Source organism: Heteronotia binoei, chromosome 20, assembly GCF_032191835.1.
Source record: "Heteronotia binoei isolate CCM8104 ecotype False Entrance Well chromosome 20, APGP_CSIRO_Hbin_v1, whole genome shotgun sequence".
NCBI classification, from domain to species: domain Eukaryota; kingdom Metazoa; phylum Chordata; class Lepidosauria; order Squamata; family Gekkonidae; genus Heteronotia; species Heteronotia binoei.
In genome coordinates, this window is record NC_083242.1 from 2,458,598 (window position 1) to 2,481,065 (window position 22,468).

At 51.1% G+C, this 22,468-nt stretch overlaps 1 protein-coding gene across 1 annotated transcript in view; it reads right to left on the reverse strand.

Annotated features, from left to right (window-relative positions):
* CHTF18 (chromosome transmission fidelity factor 18) overlaps positions 1-22,468 on the reverse strand; it is a 37,536-nt gene that overhangs the window by 2,054 nt on the left and 13,014 nt on the right. The window contains exons 10-20 of the mRNA XM_060260892.1: positions 21,847-21,970; positions 20,391-20,527; positions 19,215-19,308; positions 18,865-18,963; positions 18,538-18,668; positions 17,443-17,611; positions 15,831-16,055; positions 15,037-15,186; positions 13,802-13,932; positions 6,393-6,537; positions 1,200-1,325 (exon numbers count right to left, since the gene is read on the reverse strand). Coding sequence (XP_060116875.1) covers positions 1,200-1,325; positions 6,393-6,537; positions 13,802-13,932; positions 15,037-15,186; positions 15,831-16,055; positions 17,443-17,611; positions 18,538-18,668; positions 18,865-18,963; positions 19,215-19,308; positions 20,391-20,527; positions 21,847-21,970 — 1,531 coding nt within the window. The remainder of the gene's footprint in view (positions 1-1,199; positions 1,326-6,392; positions 6,538-13,801; positions 13,933-15,036; positions 15,187-15,830; positions 16,056-17,442; positions 17,612-18,537; positions 18,669-18,864; positions 18,964-19,214; positions 19,309-20,390; positions 20,528-21,846; positions 21,971-22,468) is intronic.

Here is a 22,468-nt window from a genome sequence, read left to right on the forward strand (position 1 = left end):
AATGGACGTCAATAAATCAAAAGTAGGTTTGCATCTCACAGATACACCCTTGAACCAGAACCTGAACAGCATACTCGAGATTGCTACAGCACAGACACTGTCTCCCGATTTTGATTCAATAATTCACAGCAAGAGCTGTCAGTTATCAGAGATGGTGAAATAAACAAAATATTGTTAAGTTAAAAAAAAATCTTTTGTGTTTGTCTGTGTCCTTTGTAAAGTTTATATCTCCACTACTTGGCATTACATTTATGACACGCATGTCATGATAAGGTCTCATTTATGTCTGATCTGACCCTTACAACAAGTGAGTTGTTAAGGCACACCTGTGCCTTAAACAAAGCTTCCCCCCGCAAAGGGGGGGGGATTACCATGTCTGTAAACCAGCATGGTGGCAGGTTGCCACAAATGGCACACTGTCTGCATTGCAAGAGATGGAGACCTCTGGCTAGAATTCCACCCCTGGGCGCAACCACAAAATGGCTATTGCAGGAGGTGGAGCCAACCACAAAATGTTTTTTGGGGGGTGGGTGGGTGGGTTGTGCTAACTCTAATTGCAGCTAGATCAAGAGGGGTGGCTGTGTCAGCCTGTTTGTAACAGAACACAGGAGCATCTTGAAGACGAACAAAATTTGCGAGGGGCAGGAGTTTTTGCGAGTCGATGCTCAGTTCTCATTGTAGCATTTCAGGCAGAAGCGCGGTTTAACGGTGGTTTTTTTTTTCATAAAAGGCATTGTTTTAAAATACGTCCATGTAGATACACAAGTATACGTTTTGAGCTAGCTAAGAGACACTCGTTTGACAGATCTTCAGTGGAAACAGAGCTGGAAGGGGCCCCAAGGGCCATCTAGTCCAACCCCCTGCACAAAGCAGGGAATTCACAGCTACTTTCCCCCAATAATTCCTGCCATATGCCCAGAGGAAGGCAAAAAACCTCCGGGATCCCTGGACCAATCTGGCCCAGAGGCAGATTCTTTCTTGACTCCAAAGAGGTGACCCGCCTTACACTGGGCATGTAGGAAAGGGCCAGGAGACCTGGACACTGCTCACCCCTTCAGGAACTGTCAAAAACTATATCTGCTCCACCCACTTTCTAAAAAAATTTGCGGACCCAAGGCCTAGTCCAATGCCAAAAATCACCACCCTTCAGGGGATGCAGCCCTGCCCCCGCCCCCCCCCCCCTCTCGACGGCTCATCACCTTCTCCTCAAACGTGGCTCTCTTCACAATCGCGTCCAGCCGCTGCTCATGGTTTCGCACCTGAGACTCGGTCTTGGTACAGGGCTTCTGGCCTCCTTCCTTGGCTGGCTGACTCACTGCCGGCTCCTGGGGGAGGGGAGAAAGATGCTGCTGACCCAGAGAAGCCCCTGGAGGGGATAGGAGGACACCGCTGTCTGTCTTCCATCCCCCAGCACAAAGAAAGAGCCAGAAAGAGGGGCATATCAAGAGACAGCCACACACCTTTAAGCACACTGTCCATTCATTTAAAATCAAAGACATTTAACTGACTGACCCGGAAATTACAACTGGTCCAGAATGCAGTGGCCTAAGTCCTTACTGCGACTCCCCCTCAACAGCACATATCCAGCCAGTGCTATGTCAGCTGCACTGGCTCTAGGTTGAATACCGAATTTTGATATTAACCTTTAAGGCCCTAAACCAGAGGTAGCCAAGCTTGCGTAATGTAAGAGCCACACAGAACAAATGTCAGACGTTTGAGAGCCACAAGACATGAACATCAGATGCTTGAGAGCTGTAGGATAGGAAGACAGGCAGGCAAATAGATGCGGGAGGGAGAGGTGGAAAGAAAACAACTTTAACTTGAAATGCGTTGTCCAAGCTGCCACCTGGCATGGCGAAATGGTGAGAGCCAATTTGGTGTAGTGGTTAAGTGTGTGGACTCTTATCTGGGAAAACCGGGCTTGATTCCCCACTCCTCCACTTGCAGCTGCTGGAATGGCCTTGGGTCAGCCATAGCTCTTGCAGGTTGTCCTTGAGAGGGCAGCTGCTGTGAGAGCTCTCTCAGCCTCACCCACCTCACAGGGTGTCTGTTGTTGGGGGAGAAGATATAGGAGATTGTAAGCCGCTCTGAGTCTCCGATTCAGAGAAAAGGGTGGGGTATAAATCTGCAATTCTTCTTCAATTTAATGTCTGCTCCAAGTCAGCCGATGGGGGTGGGGGGAAGAGTTTGAGAGCCTCACAATATGTGTGAAAAGAGCCACAGTTCGGCCACCCCTGCCCTAAACCGTCTGAGGTTCTTGTATCTATGGCAATGCCTTCCCCTTGAAGATCATTGTGCTCTGGCAAGCAGAATCTGCTGGCGATCCGTGGCCCAGAGGAAATCTGACTGCCCTCCATCAGAACCAGGGCCTTTTCTGCCCCGGCCCCGGCCTAGTGGAACTCTCTGCCTCATGACATCCGTGCCCCGTGGGGCCTAATTCAGCCCCATGGCAGGGATATTCCGCCAGACATCAAGCAACAGCTGACATCAAACCAGGCCTCCTTTATCCTTCACCTCTCCACCCCTCCGAGGAGTAGGATGCCATTTTTTAAAATGCCATCTGGAATAGTTTGATTGTTGTTTACATTTGTAACTTATTAAGTGATTATTTGCTGGAATGGTAGAGTACAGGGGTGGCCAACAGTAGCTCTCCAGATGTTTTTTGCCTACAACTCCCATCAGCCCCAGCCATTGGCCATGCTGGCTGGAGCTGATGGTAGGCAAAAAACATCTGGAGACCTCCCGTTGGCCACCCCTGACATAGTATATTTATTGAATGTTGTGAAGCACCCTGAGCCCTATTTGGGGAAAGGGGGTCCAGAAACAAATCAAATGAATAAAATAAACGTATTTCTCTACTGCTTTCCGGCTGCCTGGCAAAGGTCAACGAGACCCCCAAATCACAGTCCCTCGGCGAGGCCCACAGCGAAACAGACTGTCTCCACACCCGTTTCCTGCTAGTTTGATCTTGACTACAGAAATGGGCTATTTTTCTCCACTCCTCTTATTATTCCTTTACCAGCCAGCCCATTTTTAAGCTGATTAAAGCTTTGATTCTCGGCCTACTTAACTAGGAAGCAAGCGCCGCTGGACACAAGGGGAACAGACTTCCCAGAAAAGCAGCAGGCTATATAAAACCATGCTCTCCCACTGCCAAAAAAACCCGCCACTGACCTAATATTGTGTAGTTTAAAGAGCTGGTGTGAAACAGTGAAATGCTGCCCTCTTGTGAACGGCAGAGCCCTCGGAAGCTTCCGGCACCTTCTCGCTGGGTCAAAGGAAGCATCTTAAGAGACATACACCTCTTCAACCTGGACATTCAGTTTTCTCACCTGCGCATCACAGATCTGGTTTTCACTTGATGCACTAACTGCAGTTAATGCTGCAAACCTATTTCACGCAAAACGTGACATTATGCTCCGTTAGGGTTGCCACGTCCAGTTTAAGAAATATCTGGGGAGTTCGGGAGTGGAGCCAGGAGACATTGTGACAAGCGCAACTGAACTCTAAAGGAAGTTCTGGCCATCACATTGAAAGGGACTGGACATATTTTAAATGCCTTTTAAGAGCCAGTTTGGTGTAGTGGTTAAGTATGCGGACTCTTATCTGGGAGAACAGGGTTTGATCCCCCATTCCTCCACTTGCACCTGCTGGAATGGCCCTGAGTCAGCCATAGCTCTCTTATCTGGGAGAACCGGGTTTGATTCCCCACTCCTCCACTTGCAGCTGCTGGAATGGCCTTGGGTCAGCCATAGCTCTCTTATCTGGGAGAACCGGGTTTGATTCCCCACTCCTCCACTTGCAGCTGCTGGAATGGCCTTGCGTCAGCCAGAGCTCTCTTATCTGGGAGAACCGGGTTGGATTCCCCACTCCTCCACTTGCAGCTGCTGGAATGGCCTTGGGTCAGCCAGAGCTCTCTTATCTGGGAGAACCGGGTTTGATTCCCCACTCCTCCACTTGCAGCTGCTGGAATGGCCTTGGGTCAGCCAGAACCCTCTTATCTGGGAGAACAGGGTTTGATTCCCCACTCCTCCACTTGCAGCTGCTGGAATGGCCTTGGGTCAGCCATGGCTCTTGCAGAGGTTGTCCTTGATTGGGCAGCTGCTGTGAGAGCCCTCTCAGCCACACCCAACTCACAGGGTGACTGTTGTGGGAGGAGAAGATATGGGAGATTGTAAGCTGCTCTGAGTCTCTGATTCAGGAAGAAGGGCGGGGTATAAATCTGCAGTCATCTTGTTCTTCCCTCCATTGAAAATAATGGATAGCGGCACCTTCTTTGGGGGCTCATAGAATTAGACCCCCTGGTCCAATCTTTTTGAAACTTAAAGGGTCTTTTGAGGTGAGGCGCTGGATGCTATCCTGCAAATTTGGTGCCTCCACCTCAAAAAAAACAGCCCTCTCCAGGTACCCACGGATCAATTCTCCATTATACCCTATGGGAATCGGTCTCCATAGAGAATACTGGAGTGCCCAACAAACATTTTCCCCCTCCCACTTTCTGATGACCCTGAAGTTGTGTGTGGGGGGTTCCAAACTGTATCCCCTGCCCCCAACTGGGGATTAGAAACCATATCTCAGTGTATCTGAGTGAGTCTCAAATCTGGGATCTGGCCATGAATTCAGGTCGCTGGGGACAGCAATCTCATGGAGACCCAAATTTGCGGGGGTGGGAGGGATATCTCTGGCAGTGGGTGAGCTCTTTTCCTGGGAAAGTCACCTGGTATTAGTCTTTACACTTCCTAAAGAAAGTCAGGGCTCCCCAGTAAGTCATTTGGAAACACTGGCTGTGAAAATTCTATCACTGCTGGCAGAGAGCCCGGCTGTAATTAGTCTGGGGGAGGTTCGGGGGGGGGGGGGGACTGGGGAGATGTTTGTGGCCAGTTTGCCCCTCACGCCGCTACCTGACAGATGCCAGAGGATGTAGTGATGGCCACAGGAATAAATAGCTTTAAAAGGGGATTAGACAGATTCATGGAGGAAGAGTCTATCCGTGGCTGCTGGCCATGGGGGCTGAGGGGAGCCTCCGCATTCAGAGACAGTCAACCTCTGAATCCTAGAACCAGGAGGCAACACTGGGGAAAGGCCTTGGCCTCTCTGCCCTGTTGTAGGCTCTCCTGGAGAACTGGCTGGCCACTGTGAGACAGGAGGTTGGACCAGATGGACCCTCCCTGGTCTGATCGAGAAGGGCTCTTTTGATGTTCTTCTGAGGGGAAGGCCTCGGCCTCTCTGCCCTGTTGTTGGCCCTCCAGAGGAACTGAGTGGCCACTATGGGAGACAAGAGGCTGGACTAGATGGACCCTCACTGATCTGATTCAGCAGGGCTCTTCTGATGTTCTTCTCAGGGGAAGGCCTCGGCCTCTCTGCCCTGTTGTTGGCCCTCCAGAGGAACTGGGTGGCCTCTGTGTGAGACAGGAGGCTGGACTAGATGGGCCCTCCCTGGTCTGACCCAGCAGGGCTCTTCTGATGTTCTTCTCCGGGGAAGGCCTCAGCCTCTCTGCCCTGTTGTTGGCCCTCCAGAGGAACTGAGTGGCCACTATGGGAGACAGGAGGCTGGACTACATGGACCCTCCCTGGTCTGATCCAGAAGGGCTCTTTTGATGTTCTTCTGAGGGGAAGGCCTCAGCCACTCTGCCATGTTGTTAGCCCTCCAGAGGAACTGGGTGGCCACTGTGTGAGACAGGAGGCTGGACTAGATGGGCCCTCCCTGGTCTGACTCAGCAGGGCTCTTTTGATGTTCTTCTGAGGGGAAGGCCTCGGCCTCTCTGCCCTGTTGTTGGCCCTCCAGAGGAACTGAGTGGCCACTATGGGAGACAAGAGGCTGGACTAGATGGACCCTCACTGATCTGATTCAGCAGGGTTTTTCTGATGTCCTTATAGAGGACAGAAGAATGCTAAGAGACACCCTGGGTCTTAATTCAGTGACAGAGAAGAAGAGAGCGAAGAGACTGGATTTACATCCCACCCTTCACTACCTGAAGGAGTCTCAGAGCAGTTTATAATCTCTTTTCCCTTCCCTTGCCCACAACAGACACCCTGTGAAGTAGGTGGGGGCTGAGAGAGCTCTGATAGAAACTGCTCTTTCCAGGACAGCTCTGACGGAGTTATGACTGACCCAAGGTCACGCCAGCAGGTGCCAGTGGAGGAGTGGGGACTCAAACCCGGTTCTCCCAGAGAAGAGTCCTCACACTTAACTGCTACTCATGGAGCCTTTGTTGCACTTCCCAATCCAGACCTCTGGGATATTTAAGCTCTGGGGTAAACAGGGAGGCTTCCAAGGAAGGGCTGTGGCTTAGCATGCAGAAAGCTCCAGGCTGAGTCCCTCACATCTCCAACCAGTATGCAGAACCACCTTCTATACTACCTGCGAGACTGAACCCAACAGCCCTCGCTACCTGGTTGGAGTTGCGTGTCCGCAGGGCAGCTTCCGTCCGCCTCATCTTCTCCAGCTCGATTTCTCTTGCAATCAGCTGCTTGGCCTGGTAAGTCAATGGCCTCCGAGCAGGGAGCTCTGGGAACCGGCAGATTTCTTCCACGTTTCTGGGGTTTGCGACCCAAGGCGAAGGGGTGAGAAAAGAGAAGGTTACAAACCACAGGCCAAACAACCCGGGTGCTCCAATATAAAAATATACCGATCCAATAGCACATTTTGGAACAAGATATACTACTTCTATGAAGTCTCCAGGGACTTCAAATGGAAACAAAGAGCTGGAAGGGACTTCAAGGATCATCCAGTCCAACTCCCTGCATGAATGAATTGCCTATATGATAGCAAGTTACATTTCCCCCTTTCTTTATTTGCATCATTTATACCAGGGGAAGTTGGAACGTTTGTGAGCATTCCGTAGCGCACGGTGGGTGCAAAGAGAAGAATCTGTGTCTACAAAATAATTCAATGAAATGCTTGTGTGGTGTCAAGAGGACCCGTTTGTTTGGCTCAAGGGGGAAGAAACACGTGAGTTTTGTGCATCCTGACTGTAAACTATGCAAGAATTTTGGGTGACAGTTTCTAGATGCTTAAGATGAAGCATCAGGAATGGAAGCTGATCAGGACATTTCCAGGGGAATTGAGACACTCACATACTGTCATGGGTACACAGGCTAGCTTTATTGGTCCTTATCAGCTCCAAGCAAACATCAAGCAAGAATGAAAGGAAAACATCTCTGGAAACGCAGCAGCTGCCAACTACAGAACGCGCCACACAGGACAAAACAGAATTCTGCAAAAAAGTCAGTGCCTGTCGTCCAAGTCTTAAACACACAATTTCAAGCAAGACGCTATTATGCTAAGTGTAGAACTTCAACTCAGAGCTGAAATAAAAGAGGCAAGAAAGACGTTCACAAGACCAAAAGTGACTTTTTGCAGACCCAGCTTGCCCAGCAGATGGATTAAGTGCACATGCTGAGGACCAGAATCCTGCAATTTGGATTTTAAAAGCAAATTAAAACTTCTCTGGAAAGAGACGGTTTAAATCCATCTCCAGACATGGTTTGCCATTTCACATGTGGTGTGACCAGGAAGCACCAGATAAAAGTGAATCCCCACACTCAAACAGTTTCCTGCAAGCTTAAAGTATTTACAAAGGAGGATGCTTGTGGATCTCTGAATGAGTTGCTGTTCTGACATAAGAACATAAGAGAAGCCATGTTGGATCGGGCCAATGGCCCATCCAGTCCAACACTGTGTCACACGGTGGCCCAAAAAACCAAAAACACAAGTGCCATCAGGAGGTTCACAAGTGGGTCTAGAAGCCCTTCTACTTTGCTCCCCCCCCCAAGCACCAAAAATACAGAGCATCACTGCCCTAGACAGTTCCAATAATATAATATAATAGACCTAGCCAATATTTGCAGCGGGCTGGTAATTAATTCTGTGGCGTTGTTGCATCACACACAATTGGTTCAATGGCTTCTGACACAGAATTACCTGTCTACAAATGAGGCTGCCTGCTGCATCTCTGCATGCCATTGCTCACTTTCTTCAAATCAGGAGGCATGCCTGCAGCAGCGATTCCTGAGTTGGGGGCATCGTATTCCCTCCTTCAGGCTCTTGGAAGCAAGCACCTTAAATGCCCTGAAGTGGGCAGAAAAGCAGTGTATAAATTCTGTAAAATAAATACACTTTTAGGGTGGAAAAATAAGTGTGACTCCAAATTTAACCTGGGGAGGAGAACTGTTCCTCAGCTAGCACAACTACAATCCCATTACAACAGAGGTTGAAGTGAGAGAAAAAAATAATCGAAACCTTAGTTGAATAAACCCATTAATTAGACTGTAACCCTTTGGGCCCAGGCTGTAGTTATTATAAGTTTACAACCTGCATCTTCCATTACAAAAAGAAAAGGATGAAACAAAACAGAGTTACTGCATTCCAGATCTTTTCAGGATCGTCACTCAACCCTTCTGAGCCAAAGGTCGCCCAGATCTTCAGACTGTTTCTGTCCTTCTGAGCAACACCCAGGATGCAAAGAAAGACGAGTTCTCACAACATCTGCCTTTGATAAAGCATGTGGATGTTTACACCTCCTCTTTCCTTTGGAGCCGGCAAGACAGACGAAAAGTACAAGCGTTTCAGGAGATCTGAGAAGACTTGCAGAAGTTTGCCTCACAAAGGAAGACGGCACCCCAAATGTTCTCTCAGACGCTCTCCTTGTCCCAAGCCTTCCTTGCTACCTGTGCGTCTGCTGCTGTGTGCCTCTAAGGCCAAACAATTTGAGAAAGCAGGTGAGTCTCCACAGCCTCCGGGCAACGGGGCCTACACCTGTAAGGCCTTCAACTTCTTGACCAAGCCCACGCCACCGTAACCGCACTTCTCGGTCAGATTCCTCACCGCGTCCTCTGCCGACGACTGCTGGAGGCTGGCAGGCAGGTAGATGAAGAGGTAGATCAAACCAAGGAGGAGGAGGGCGATGGCCAAAGGCACCCCCCAGTCGGTGACAAACAAAGTCTCTCGGCAGCGGGCTTGAAACATGGGAGCAAGAGGGCCGAGGAACATCCTAGTTTCCTGCTGGCAAAGAGGAACCCAGAACCATCTCTGCATTCTTCATGGGGCAAATGCACCTGCTGTCCCACCTGAAGAGCAGAATTTTGTCTAGATGGGTTCAGGGTGATGCAGAGAGACCCCAGATAGGAAAACGCTTTGAGTCGCAAACTTCAGGGAAGGGAACGCCTCTCTCCGGGGGGACTGAGAGGCAGGGATGGGTCTCTGCCAATGTTAATATAATTCCTGGAAAGAGGCAGGGATATTGCCAGGGGGGCAGGGGGAAGTGCAGACAGAGCACAGATAGGTATTAAAAAATGAAAGGAGCCCGCCATCCCAGCTAAACCCTCTGGATGAACGTGAGGGATTTGGATTGAAAGGACATTTCAGTTATTAACCTTGGGTGTGATTTTTTGCACAACAGATGGTCACGTTTGTGGCTTAAAAAAAAAATACAGACGGAAGCGGAGAGCCACCAAAGAATTCAGATGCACCAATTCGGCAGGCCAAACCCAATTTCCAGTCACACACACAGACAGACACGAAAAGTGTTGCTTGGGAATGTCTTCTTTTGTCAAGTTTTGGATGGAACGGAGAAACAGGGAAGCAGAACCTTTGCCCAGCCAATCAAAAGTGGTTTTTCTGGACTCCTTGGAAGAGAAAGGAAGGCCAAAAGACGCTTGCCTGGATACCACCAGAGCTAGAGCCTTTTCGGTAGCAGCCCCTGCCCTGTGGAATGCTCTCCCCGAAAATGTCAGGGCCCTGCGGGACTTGCCACAATTCCACAGGGCCTGTAAAACAGAACTGTTTAAATTGGCTTTTAATTAACTAACGGGGAAGCGACCACTACGCCACAGCGTGGATATCTAAACCCACCTCAGTATAAACATAGAGCACCTAATAATATTTAATAACATTATTGTGTGCAGCGCTAAATACGAACTAACAACACTGATGCCATCTTGGATTTCGAGATTGCAACTGAAAATGTATGATGAATTATATGTATTTTAATGCATTTTCAATGATTTTATTGTATTCTAATTCAACATTACGTATTTTAACTGCTGTTAGCCGGCCTGAACACAACAGGAGAGGGCAGGATATAAAACAAACAAACAAATGTATCAAAGATTTCAGGTTTTCACGGCTGGTAACATCATTAGGGTTTGTAGAATCTTTCGGGATCAAGTGCCATGTTCTACTGGAGAAAGTTTTCCTTCCAGACGTTTCGTTCTCAGCTGCGGAGAACATCCTCAGTGGCGTTGCAGCCGGAGCAGGCGCTCAGACCTTCTTGGCTGCTGTGCATTGAGTGGGCAATGCACAGCAGCCAAGAAGGCTCCGGCTGCAACGCCACTGAGGATGTTCTCTGCAGCTGAGAACGAAACGTCTGGAAGGAAAACTTTCTCCAGTAGAACACGGCACTTGAGCCCGAAAGATTCTACAAACCCTAAACAAATGTATGTTTCTATGCTCAAAGACGACTCTCCCTGGTAGCCACGCAAGCATGTCACAAACCGTGGCCACAAATTTGTGTGGGCCGGCAGGCTAGGAAAAGGCGTAGTGTGTCTTCATTTGGAGGCTGCAACAGGGCGTTACAAGCGCAGCTTTGAAGCCCACCTTACAAACAAGTCCAAAATGAGAAGTTCAAGATTTTAAGCCCTCTTACCCAACGTTCCCTCTAAGCTGCGGAGACTTGTGAGGAAAAATTCTACTTTGTGAGCCGCTGGCATGAAAGTGGTGAGCGGCTGCATACATTGGCTTGCTCTGGGGCCATCCTTCCAGAGCTAAGACAAAAATGGGTGAGCTGGAGGCTAAAAACTGTGAGCTGGGTCACACCAATTCAGCTTAAAGGGAACGCTCCTCTCAACCATCATTTGTATCCTGGCCGTCTCTGCATACCACAACAGCCGTTTGGAGACGGGCTGACCTGTGAAGTTCGCGTTCCTGGTCACCTATGGCGATTTTTTAAACGTGTTGTAAGTGAACAGTTGCTTTTATGTCTGGGCTGATCCCCTACTCTGTTTGTTAAAGTTTTGGCCAGAGCTAAACACAGAGGAAGGGGAACGGGTGCACGAAGTATCTACACATTCTAAAAAGACCAGGCCTTGAATTCAGCAGCAGCTCACAGGAGTGCACCTCCTGAACCTTTCTGAGAGTTCCCCCTCCTCCTCCCCACCTACCTACCTTGTCCATTGAATAGGAGGTGCAGCTGCATAACAACCCCTGGATTAGGAGGGTGGGCAGCTAGCCAGCCACCAGGGGCTTTGCCACGCCCCCAGCAGCCCTCATTAGCCCCTGGAGAAGCCCACACCGCCCTTTCTCCACTTCTTATGTGATTTTGGGTGGCGGGTGGCTTGCTGGCCTTTTGACTGGAGGGGGGCAGCCCAGGAGAGCCCCAGGCGAGTGAGGCCTGCTTGGGCTGGCTGGATCTCTAGCAGGCCTCGCTCGCCTGGGGCTCTCCTTTCTTGCATTGGGTTGCTTTTGGCTTGTGGGGCTGGCCTATGCTAATGAGCTCCACCACCTATTTTCCTACAAAAAGACAAATTTGAAATGCACACAACTGCATGGCACAGATTGCCGTAAGAGGATCCAACCCGATTAAAGCAACTGAGGAGGAAACAGGGCAGGGAGGTTGCGAGGGGGAGGGTGGAATGGTGCGTTGAAAGTCAGCGTGGTCAGAAATTGGATACTTTCGCCGTCGGTTCGCCATCTGCTAGGGATGAGGTGGCCAAAGAGATCCCGTGCCTTTCCAGAAAATGTTGCCCAAGAGATAAAAGAGCTTAGCTTAATCCTCAAATTTCTTCTCTGCCCTGATTATCAGACATCCCGCAAGGTTTTCCCCGACCGCACCGATGCTTCCCCTCCCTTTCCCCCCGAAAGATCATGGGAGATGCAACGAAGATGCTTCAGGAATGAGGGATAACTCCAGACCGGTCCCTGCCCTCCACTCCGAATCTCAGAGTGGTCACAATCTCCTTTACCTCCTCCCCCCAGCCACAAACACTTTGTGAGGTAGGTGAGGCTGAGAGAGCTCCCACAGAAGCTGCCCTTTGAAGGACAGCTCTGGAAGAGCTATGACTGACCCAAAGCCATTCCAGCAGGTGCAAGTGGAGGAGTGGGGAATCAAACCCGGTTCTCCCAGATAAGAGAGCTCTGGCTGACCCAAGGCCATTCCAGCAGCTGCAGGTGGAGGAGGGGGAATCAAACCCGGTTCTCCCAGATAAGAGAGCTCTGGCTGACCCAAAGCCATTCCAGCAGGTGCAAGTGGGGGAGTGGGGAATCAAACCTGGTTCTCCCAGATAAGAAAGCTATGGCTGACCCAAGGCCATTCCAGCAGCTGCAAGTGGAGGAGTGGGGAATCAAACCTGGTTCTCCCAGATAAGAAAGCTATGGCTGACCCAAGGCCATTCCAGCAGCTGCAAGTGGAGGAGTGGGGAATCAAACCCGGTTCTCCCAGATAAGAGTCTGCACACTTAACCACTACACCAAACTGGCTCTTAAGATATCTAAGGAGCTTAGATATTTGTATCACAACAATACATGTGAGTTGAATACTCTTTTACACAGCGAGTGATTTAAATGTGGAACTTGCTGCCAGAGGATGTCGTGATAGCCACAGGAATAAAAAGGGATTAGAGAGATTCATGAAAGATAAGTCCGTCCCCGCCTACTAGCCACATTGACTAAAGTGAAGCGCCACATTCAAAGGCACTAAACCTCTGAATCTCAGAGAGGCAACATCAGGGGAAGGCCTCGGCCTCTCTGCCCTGTTATTGCCTCTTCAGAGGAACTGGCTGGCCCCTGTGTGAGGCAGGAGGCTGGACCAGATGGACCCCCCCCTGGTCTGACCCAGCAGGGCTCTTCTGATGTTCTTCTCAGGGGAAGGCCTCGGCCTCTCTGCCCTGTTGTTGGCCCTCCAGAGGAACTGGCTGGCCCCTGTGTGAGACAGGAGGCTGGACTGGATGGATCCTCACTGGTCTGACCCAGCGGGGCTCTTCTGATGTTCTTCTCAGGGGAAGACCTCGGTCTCTCTGCCCTGTTATTGCCTCTTCAGAGGAACTGGGTGGCCCCTGTGTGAGACAGGAGGCTGGACCAGATGGACCCCCCCTGGTCTGACCCAGCAGGGCTCTTCTGATGTTCTCCTCAGGGGAAAGCCTCTCTGCCCTGTTGTCCCTTCAGAGGAACTGGCTGGCCTCTGTGTGAGACAGGAGGCTGGACTGGATGGACCCTCACTGGTCTGACCCAGCGGGGCTCTTCTGATGCTCTTCTCAGGGGAAGGCCTCAGCCTCTCTGCCCTGTTGTCGGCCCTCCAGAGGAACTGGCTGGCCCCTGTGTGAGACAGGAGGCTGGACTGGATGGACCCTCACTGGTCTGACCCAGCAGGGCTCTTCTGAGGTTCTTCTCAGGGGAAGGCCTCAGCCTCTCTGCCCTGTTGTTGGCCCTCCAGAGGAACTGGCTGGCCTCTGTGTGAGACAGGAGGCTGGACTAGATGGGCCCTCCCTGCTCTGACCCAGCAGGGCTCTTCTGATGTTCTTATGAACATCTCTGTTGTTTGCCCTCCAGAGGAACTGGCTGGCCACTGTGTGAGACAGGAGGCTGGACCAGATGGACCCTCCCTGGTGTGACCTAGCAGGGCTCTTCTGGTGTTCTTCTCAGGAGAAGGCCTTGGCCTCTATGCCCCGTTGTTGGCCAGAGAGACAGGTTGGCCCCCGTGTGAGACAGATCAGAGCAGCGAAGTTCTATCAAGGCCCATCTTGCCTCACACAATGGCCTACCATTTCCACAGAGAAAAAGAGACTATAAGGGCCAGAGAGCACTCACGGGTCCAGTTTGTAGATATACTGTCCATCGGGCGTCCGCTCCTGGAGGTAGGTGAGATTGTATGCCAGCATGGTGCTGATGAGCTCGGACAACTGCTGCTTCTCCTTCTGGCTGTACAACTGGGTGTTCACCTGAAAGGACAAAGCAGACCTGGAGAGTTGGCAGGAATCTCTTCTCTTGTCCTCATCGCTTTGGAATCCTGCACAGCTTTCTTTGCCCCTTGGCTGTGTGCACTACAGAGAACAGGCTGTCCCAAGAGCACATATAGATGACCTTTGCATTCACCCTGGGGAACATGCAGTCCCTTGGCGAGCTGTCCATCACCCGGCAAGCGGACAGAGACTCCTCAACCGATAGGAAATCCAGAGCAGCACACCGTAGAAACCACAGAAGAAGAGGTTTCCGCACGAATGCAAGCAAAAAGATACTGCTGCAAACGGTACTGCTGAAAAACAACGCAAATGCTTCAATCCTAATATATTTTTAAATTACCGCATTTTTTACTCCATAAGACGCACCCCCCCCCCCAAAAAAAAGTGGGGAGAAAAGTGTGTACGTCTTAAGGAGCGAATACTGCAAAAAATTCACATGAACACCTCTAAATTCACACAAACACTTCTAAAAACTGGGTGCGTCTTATGGAGCGAAAAATATATTAAACAGCGTATACCACGTCTTCATACCTTCCCTCCAAAAAATGACAATCACAATTAATTACAAATGGTTACAAATCAATTGCTTCCAGTTTCCAATAGAGGGATGAAGAGTCTTCAAACAATTCCTTCCTTCAGTAAATAAAAGTTTATAATACAGCCCATGAAAAGTCCTGGAATTCTTTCAAGTAGGAACAGGAAATCTTTACAGCCTTCATAAGACGTCCCCTCCAGATTTCAAGACGTTTCAAGACTGGTCTTCTCCAGTTACCAGGCTGTCAAACCGAAGCCCCGTTTCAATGACTATCAACCCAGTCTCAAGGTTCCTAGCTTACAGTAGAATCAAGAGGTTCTCCTGTTTGAAGACTACTAATCCCTCTATGAGAAATCAGTTGCTTCCCCAGTTTCCAATGTTTTGCAATGAATTGTAATTGTAATTATTTGGAGGGAAGGTTATGAAGACGTGGCATGCACTGGTTTAAAATTATATTAGCGTTGAAGCATTTGCACGGTTTTTCAGCGGTACTGTTTGCAGCACTATTTTTTTGCTTGCCGCCGCGGAAACGAAGCAGACTTCCTTACCGGTCTCAGTTTCGGAGAGATGATGTCCAAGAGGAGGCAAAGGGCTTCCAGCACGAGAGACTGAGACCCCACCCGGCTGCGGGAGTTCGGCGCAATCCCTGAGATCATGGAAGCCAGGAGGTTCTGCACCTGGGTCAATTTAGCCAGAGCCTAGAAGGAAAAGCAAAGGTCAGAAACGGTGAGCAACGTGGCTCCGGCAGCCGTTTCGTTACAGCGCTATGGAATGTCCACAAACAGTACAACTTCCGCCAGAGATGGGAGAAGTCAGTTTGACTAACAGCGCCTTTCAAAAGGCGTTCTGGGCAGCCAACAAGTGGGTAGATGGAGATGTTTAAAAAACTCAGGGCAACTGTTGCTTAGTGTTTTGAAGAAGTCCTGAAAAAACCATTAGGCCAAGAGCCAGTTTGGTGTAGTGGATAAGTGCGCGGACTCTTCTCTGGGAGAACCGGGTTTGATTCCCCACTCCTCCATTTGCACCTGCTGGAATGGCCTTGGGTCAGCCAGAGCTCTCTTATCTGGGAGAACCAGGTTTGATTCCCCACTCCTCCACTTGCAGCTGCTGGAATGACCTTGGGTCAGCCATAGCTCTCATGGGGGTTGTCCTTGAAAGGGCAGCTGCTGTAAAAGTACTCTCAGCCCCACCTACCTCACAGGGTGTTTGTTGTGAGGGGGAAGATAGAGGAGATTGTGACCGCTCTGACTGTGAGATTCAGAGTATAGGGCAGGATATAAATCCAAAATCATCATCATCTTCTATTTCTTCCCCCACACCCTGGGCCACTCCAGATACCTGCCTCGTTCTGGCTGTTGGGATACGCCAGCCTGGGGATGTTGGACGCAGCAAAGAGGACGTGGAAGGCGACGGGGAGGAAGGGCAGGTATCTCATGAGCTGGAAGTTCTGTCCGTGCATCACGACTCTATGCAGCACGTCAGAGAAGCCCAGCCACTCCAAAGCCAGGCAGACGGAGCCGAAGCTGGAATCCTTCACCTTCATGTTCAGGAAGTTGTCGTACAAGCCCTGCGGGGGAAACGGAGGCGAGAGGTGATCCTTAACCCTTTGGATTCCGCTCCAATTGGCGGCCGGAACAGCCGGAGACACCCACGAGGACAGACCAGCCCTGGTCTTTTTGACCAAGAGGACTTTCCCCCCCCCCTCCCCCAAAAGGCCAGAACACGAGGACATCCAATGATGGGCAGTAGACTCAGGATGGACAAAAGGAAACACGACTTTACACACAGAATGATTGAAATGTGGAATTCCCTGCCAGAGGATGGAGGCGGGCCACAAGAATAGACAACTTTAAGGGGGATGATTCTGTCAATGGCTACGTGCCAGGGTGGCTGAGGGGAGCCTCCACATTCAGAGGAAGTAAGCCTCTGAATCCCAGAGCCAGGAGACAACATCAGGGGAAGGCCTCAGCCTCTCTGCCCTCAGAGGAACTGGTTGGCCTCTTTGTGAGACAGGATGCCGGATAAGATGGACCCTCACTGGTCTGACCCAGAAGGGCTCTTCTGATGTTCTTCTTAGGGAAAGGCCTCAGCCTCTCTGCCCTGTTGTTGGATCTCCAGAGAAACTTGTTGGCTACTGTGTGAGAAAGGAGGCTGGACTAGATGGACCCTCACTGGTCTGATCTAAAAGGGCTCCTCTGATGTTCTTCTGAGGGAAAGGCCTCAGCCTCTCTGCCCTGTTGTTGGCCTTCCAGAGGAACAGGTTGGTCACTGTGTGAGACAAGAGGCTAGACTAGATGGACCCTCTCTGGTCTGATCCAGCAGGCCTCTTCTGATGTTCTTCTCGAAGGAAGGCCTCAGCCTCTCTGCCCTGTTGTTGGCCCTCCAGAGGAACTGGCTGCCCCTGTGTGAGGCAGGAGGCTGGACTAGATGGACCCTCACTGGTCTGATCCAAAAGGGCTCCTCTGATGTTCTTTTGAGGGAAAGGCCTCGGCCTCTCTGCCCTGTTTCTGGCCCTCCAGAGGAACCGGCTGCCCCTGTGTGAGACAGGAGGCTGGACTAGATGGACCCTCCCTGGTCTGACCCAGCAGGGCTCTTCTGAGGTTCTTCTCAGGGGAAGGCCTCGGCCTCTCTGCCCTGTTGTGGGCCCTCCAGGGGAACTGGTTGGCCACTGTGTTAGACAGGAGGCTGGACTAGATGGACCCTCACTGGTCCGATCCAGCAGGGCTCTTCTGAAGTCCTTAAGCCAAATCCAGGCTGGAGGCCTCATTTTCAAAGCCGTATTCTTTTTAAGCCTTGCCTATTAGGTTTCTTGGACCAGAAGAAAGCCCTGTGAGCGGAACAGCTTCTCGGCACCAAGGACCAGGAGATAAGGCAGAGGAACGCCAAGTGACCAGCGCCACCTGGCCCAGTCTGGATGGGGGTCCAACATGGGCACCTGCCCCCGAACTGAATACCTGGGTGAGCTTCTCGTGTTCTCCGGAGGACGTGCTGAGATGCAGGATGCGGTGGAATCTCTGGGCAGCAGCGTTCAGGGAAGTTTGGACCGTGGCCGGCCCGAACAGGTCATCCCCACCATTCATGAGAAAGGGGACCCGATTCGAAGGGTCCATCGATATCCGGTGCCTTGGGACAGGAAAAGGAAAGTGCTCAGGTCAGAGACTGAGAGAGCGTGCAAACAGAGGAAAGGGGAGCAGCAATTGAGGAGAGCAGAAACTGATGGGGTCAGAGCCAGCTGTGGTGTCGTGGTTAAGAGTGGCAAACTCTAATCTGGAGAACTGGGTTTGGTTCCCCCCTCCTCCTCCACATGCAGCCAGGTGGGTGACCTTGGGCTAGTCACAGCTCTCTCAGCACCACCTGCCTCACAGAGTGTCTGTGGTGGGGAGAGGAAGGGAAGGGGATTGTAAGCTGCTTTGAGACTCCTTTGGGTAGTGAAGAATGGGGTATAAAACCAACTCTTCTTCAATGCAACCCCAATTCAGACAATAGAAGGGAGCAAGCGTTGAGTCTAGCCCTCCCCAGGAGAGAATTCCCAAATGAGGGTACACCGCTAAGTGACAGCTGTTGTCTTCTGGCCTACATAAAAAATGGTCTCCTCTTCTTCCAGGTGTCCTTTCACTTCCCCAGGGAGCACACGCTTGCACCCAAAAGAGTTCTTCTTGTCAAGTACGAGAGAGCAAGAATAACCGGCATTTCCCAGACATCTCTGCAATGGAGTCAGAGCAGGGACTCATGCGGAAACGCGGCAGGCAGCCTCCTCAAAGGGCAGCTGATCATTTTGTCGCGCACTATATAACTGACTGGAAGCTAGAGTGGTAAATCATGCAGAGCTATATCGGAGTCACTGGCACTTAAGGCCGATGCCAAATGATTTTGCTTGTTCGTCACGGTGTGCTCAGGTGGGGACTATTTTTACCTGCAAATGCAGCTGAGGTTGCAGAATTGGGATATTAAAACGTCCTTGTTTAGCTGGGCTGAAACGCTCTTTGCAGAGCTCAGAAAGGGTTTCCCGAATGAGTTGCTACCAGCGCCCCCCCCCCACCCGTTCTCACCTTTGAACTTTCGGGAGCTGGAAGATTTCCTGCCAGATGGAGAACAGCCCTTTGTTCTGGTCCTTCAGGCCAACCTTCGTGGCTTGCACCGTCCGCATGTTCAGTTCCTTCTGTCCTCGACCGTGCAGAAACTGGGGAGACAGCCACGGGAAACTTGAGTCTGTGTTACGGGCTGAAGGGCGACCCCAAAACAGAAGGGGGCGGGATCCCTCCAATTATGAGTTTGCTCATCAAGAGTCTGAGACGAGGAAGTGCCATTAAATGAGTCAACGGCATCTGCGAGCGGTTGCCGCTTGGCATTTTCAGCCTGCCGAGGCTCGGACGCACCTGCAGGGTGTTGACGCAGGAGCGGATGTCATTCTCCGTCTTCTCGCACAACGCCATCAGCGCCCCCGTGTCCGCTTTCATGCCCTGCCGGACGGCGATCTGGAAAGCAGAAGGGAACACTTTTTGCAGCTGAGACATCCTTAAAAGGGCAAAAATCCCCACCGGATGGCTCTATCCGTCACTCTCACTTTAAACTCAGCTTCAACGAGCAGCTAAATAATTTCCCAAGGTGTCCAAATTATTTGTGCTGTTCTTATAAGCCAGGAGAGCTTGCCTACATCGAGGCCAGCCACGTGGCAGAGAAACTGTACCCAGAGGGCCAAATAAACACATTTGGGGGTCAAACCAACCTCCTGCAGCCTCTGCACCAGCCTGGAGGGGGCGGTTGAGGGGAAGTGAAGAAGGAAAGACTGCTGCCGGAGCTGACGCAGAGAAGGGACATACCTAGGTGACAGAGAGAGGTCAGGTGAGCGAGGGGGCATGAGAAATACAGGCCCGGTGAGGCAGCGCTGACCACGGCCTCTTTGGAGCCTTCACAAAGGTTTTAGGCAGACCACACCCAACGTTCCCTCTAAACTGCAGAGTCTTGTGAGCAAAAAACTTTTGTGAGCTACTGGCATTACAGCTGTGAGCTACCGGCCTAAATTATTGTCCTCTGGGGTCATCCCCAGCATCAGAGAAGGGAGGCTCAAAACAACGAGCGCCAGGGCATTTTCCGTTGCTGCCCCAGGCTGGTGGAATGAGTTGCCGGAGGAGGTTAGGGACCTGCGAGAGCTTTCACAGGGCCTGCAAGACGGCACTCTTCCGCTAGGCTTTCACATGAGGGTAACAACTGCAGCAACGGGACTGGCCTACCTCACCACACTGTGGCGATCCTGAGACCTCTAACACAGGCAGCTAACCGCCGGAATTTAATCGCTGCCTGAAATCAGGACAGTAGCACTTGCAAATGTTTTAAATTGTTTTTATAGTTTCTTTTATCGGTCCCACTAGTGTGCTTGTGTTGACCCTTGGTCTGTGAGCCGCCCTGAACCTGCCTTTGGCGGGGAGGGCGGGATAGAAATTAAACAAACAAGCAAACGAATCCTTCCTGAGCGAAGACAAAAACGTGTGAGCCCAGCTAAATGATCCCCCAAGGCGTCCAAAACCTTTGTACTGTTCTTACAAGCCAGGAGAGCTTGTTAATAAACAAACGAATCCTTCCTGAGCGAAGAAAAAACCGTGTGAGCCCAGCTAAACGATCCCCCAAGGTGTCCAAATCCTTTGTACTGTTCTTACAAGCCAGGAGAGCTTGCCTACATTAAGGCCAGCTGCACGTGCCCAATTCACATGTCAGAGAACCCATTCCCAGAGGGCCAAATAAACGCCAGCATGTGTGACCCCAGAATGTGTTTATTTTGGCTCTCTGGGAACGGTTTCTCTGCCATGTGAACTTTGAGCGGGCTCATGCCAACTCAGCTTAGAGGGAACACGGACCACACCCCTGGACACAAGGATGCTTTGCCCCCCATTTTTTTGCCTCTTACTGGTCGTTGCAGATACAGATGATGGGCCGCAAAAGGAGCCCGCCCTCCCGCCGCCTCTTCCGCCCGCTTGCGCCGCCTTCGGCTTCTGCCTCTGCGCCCTTCCAGTTGACGAGGTTCAGGAGCACAGTGATGGACACCTGGAAAGGAGAAAGGGAGTGTCTGACCCCAGAGTCAAGGAACACGCAGGTGGTTAACTCGGACGTTTATTCCAAGCATCATAAGGCAATAAAATGGTTTGCTGAAACTAATGTCACAGCTCAGAGGCACATCACATATAACCTCCGTGGGCCGTTATCAATTCAAGCAAAGCGCGGGAGAAAGTGGCGGGCAATCCTAACCCCCCTCCCCCTACTACGGTGTTCCAGGTGCACTATCTAATGCTTCCTCTGCTCTCCAGAGGAGAGCCAGTTTGGTGTAGTGGTTAAGTGTGCAGACTCTTATCTGGAAGAACTGCAGATTTATACCCGCCCTTCTCACTGAATCAGAGACTCAGAGCGGCTTGCAATCTCCTATATCTTCTCCCCCCACAACAGACACCCTGTGAGGTGGGTGGGGCTGAGAGGGCTCTCACAGCAGCTGCCCTTTCATGGACAACCTCTGCCAGAGCTGTGGCTGACCCAAGGCCATTCCAGCAGGTGCAAGTGGAAGAGTGGGGAATCAAACCCTGTTCTCCCAGATAAGAGAGCTATGGCTGACCCAAGGCCATTCCAGCAGGTGCAAGTGGAGGAGTGGGGAATCAAACCCGGTTCTCCCACATAAGAGAGTTATGGCTGACCCAAGGCCATTCCAGCAGGTGCAAGTGGAAGAGTGGGAATCAAACCCGGTTCTCCCAGATAAGAGTCCGCACACTTAACCACTACACCAAACTGGTATAGCCAGGTTTGATTCCCCACTCTTCCACATGCAGCTGCTGGAATGGCCTTGGGTCAGCCATGGTTCTTGCAGACCTGTCCTTGAAAGGGAAACTTCTGTCAGAGCTCTCTCTGCCCCACCTACCTCACAGGCAGTGTTCCCTCTAAATTGAGTTAGTGTGAGCTAGCTCACAGAGCCTTCAGCTCGCACATTTTTGTCTTAGCTCGGGGAAAATGGCCCCAGAGCACCTGATTTATGCAGTAACTCACAACTTTAATGCAGTAGCTCACAAAGCAGAAAATTTGCTCACAAGACTCTGCAGCTTAGAAGGAACCTTGCTCACAAGATGTCTGTTGTGGGGGAAGAAGGTAAAGGAGATTGTGAGCTACTCTGATGTGAGGGGAAAAAAATTAAAACATTCATGGGCCCTTAAAAGTATTGCGGGCTCCGGGCCTACTGTGACTAAATAGATGTCGGCCCTGCCCAGAGACAGGGAGACACACAAGGGTAGAGGGAAGTCAAAGTCTCTCCTCCTCGTAGCAAGAAGAGGCAAGTCCTGAGGAGACGGAGAGTATCCTGCCTCAGCCAGAGAGATCCTTCTTACCGTCGGAGCCCCGTCAATCTCATCAATGATGAGGCAGTTCGGTCTTTCGTTGGCTCCCAGCACAGACTTCATTTGGGTGGCAGCTTCTATCCGTGTTTTGAAGGCGTCCGGGCTACGGTCGTCGCTGAAACAAAAAAAAAATTACTGGATTTAGTGGGTGGGGGGGGTTGGTGGGAGGGTGTGAGGAGAAGACAGACATTCCCCTTCAGCTCTGTACTCAACTTAGAATTCATACATGACACGATAAATCTGTTAGTGACAGGACTCTGTGATTTTCGGTGAGAGGAGCATCATGAATTCTAGTTATCAACTGAAGAAGACGACATTGGATTTATATCCCACCCTATACTCTGAGTCTCAGAGCAGCTCACAATCTCCTTTCCCTTCCTCCCCCGCAACAGACACCCTGTGAGGCGGGTGGGGCTGAGAGAGCTCTGCCAGAAGCTGCCCTTTCAAGGACAGAGTCTCAGAGTGGCCTACAATCTCCTTTCCCTTCCTCCCCCACACACTCTGTGAGGTGGGTGGGGCCGAGAAAGCTCTCCCAGAAGCTGCCCTTTCAAGGACAGAGTCTCAGAGTGGCCTACAATCTCCTTTCCCTTCCTCCCCCACACACTCTGTGAGG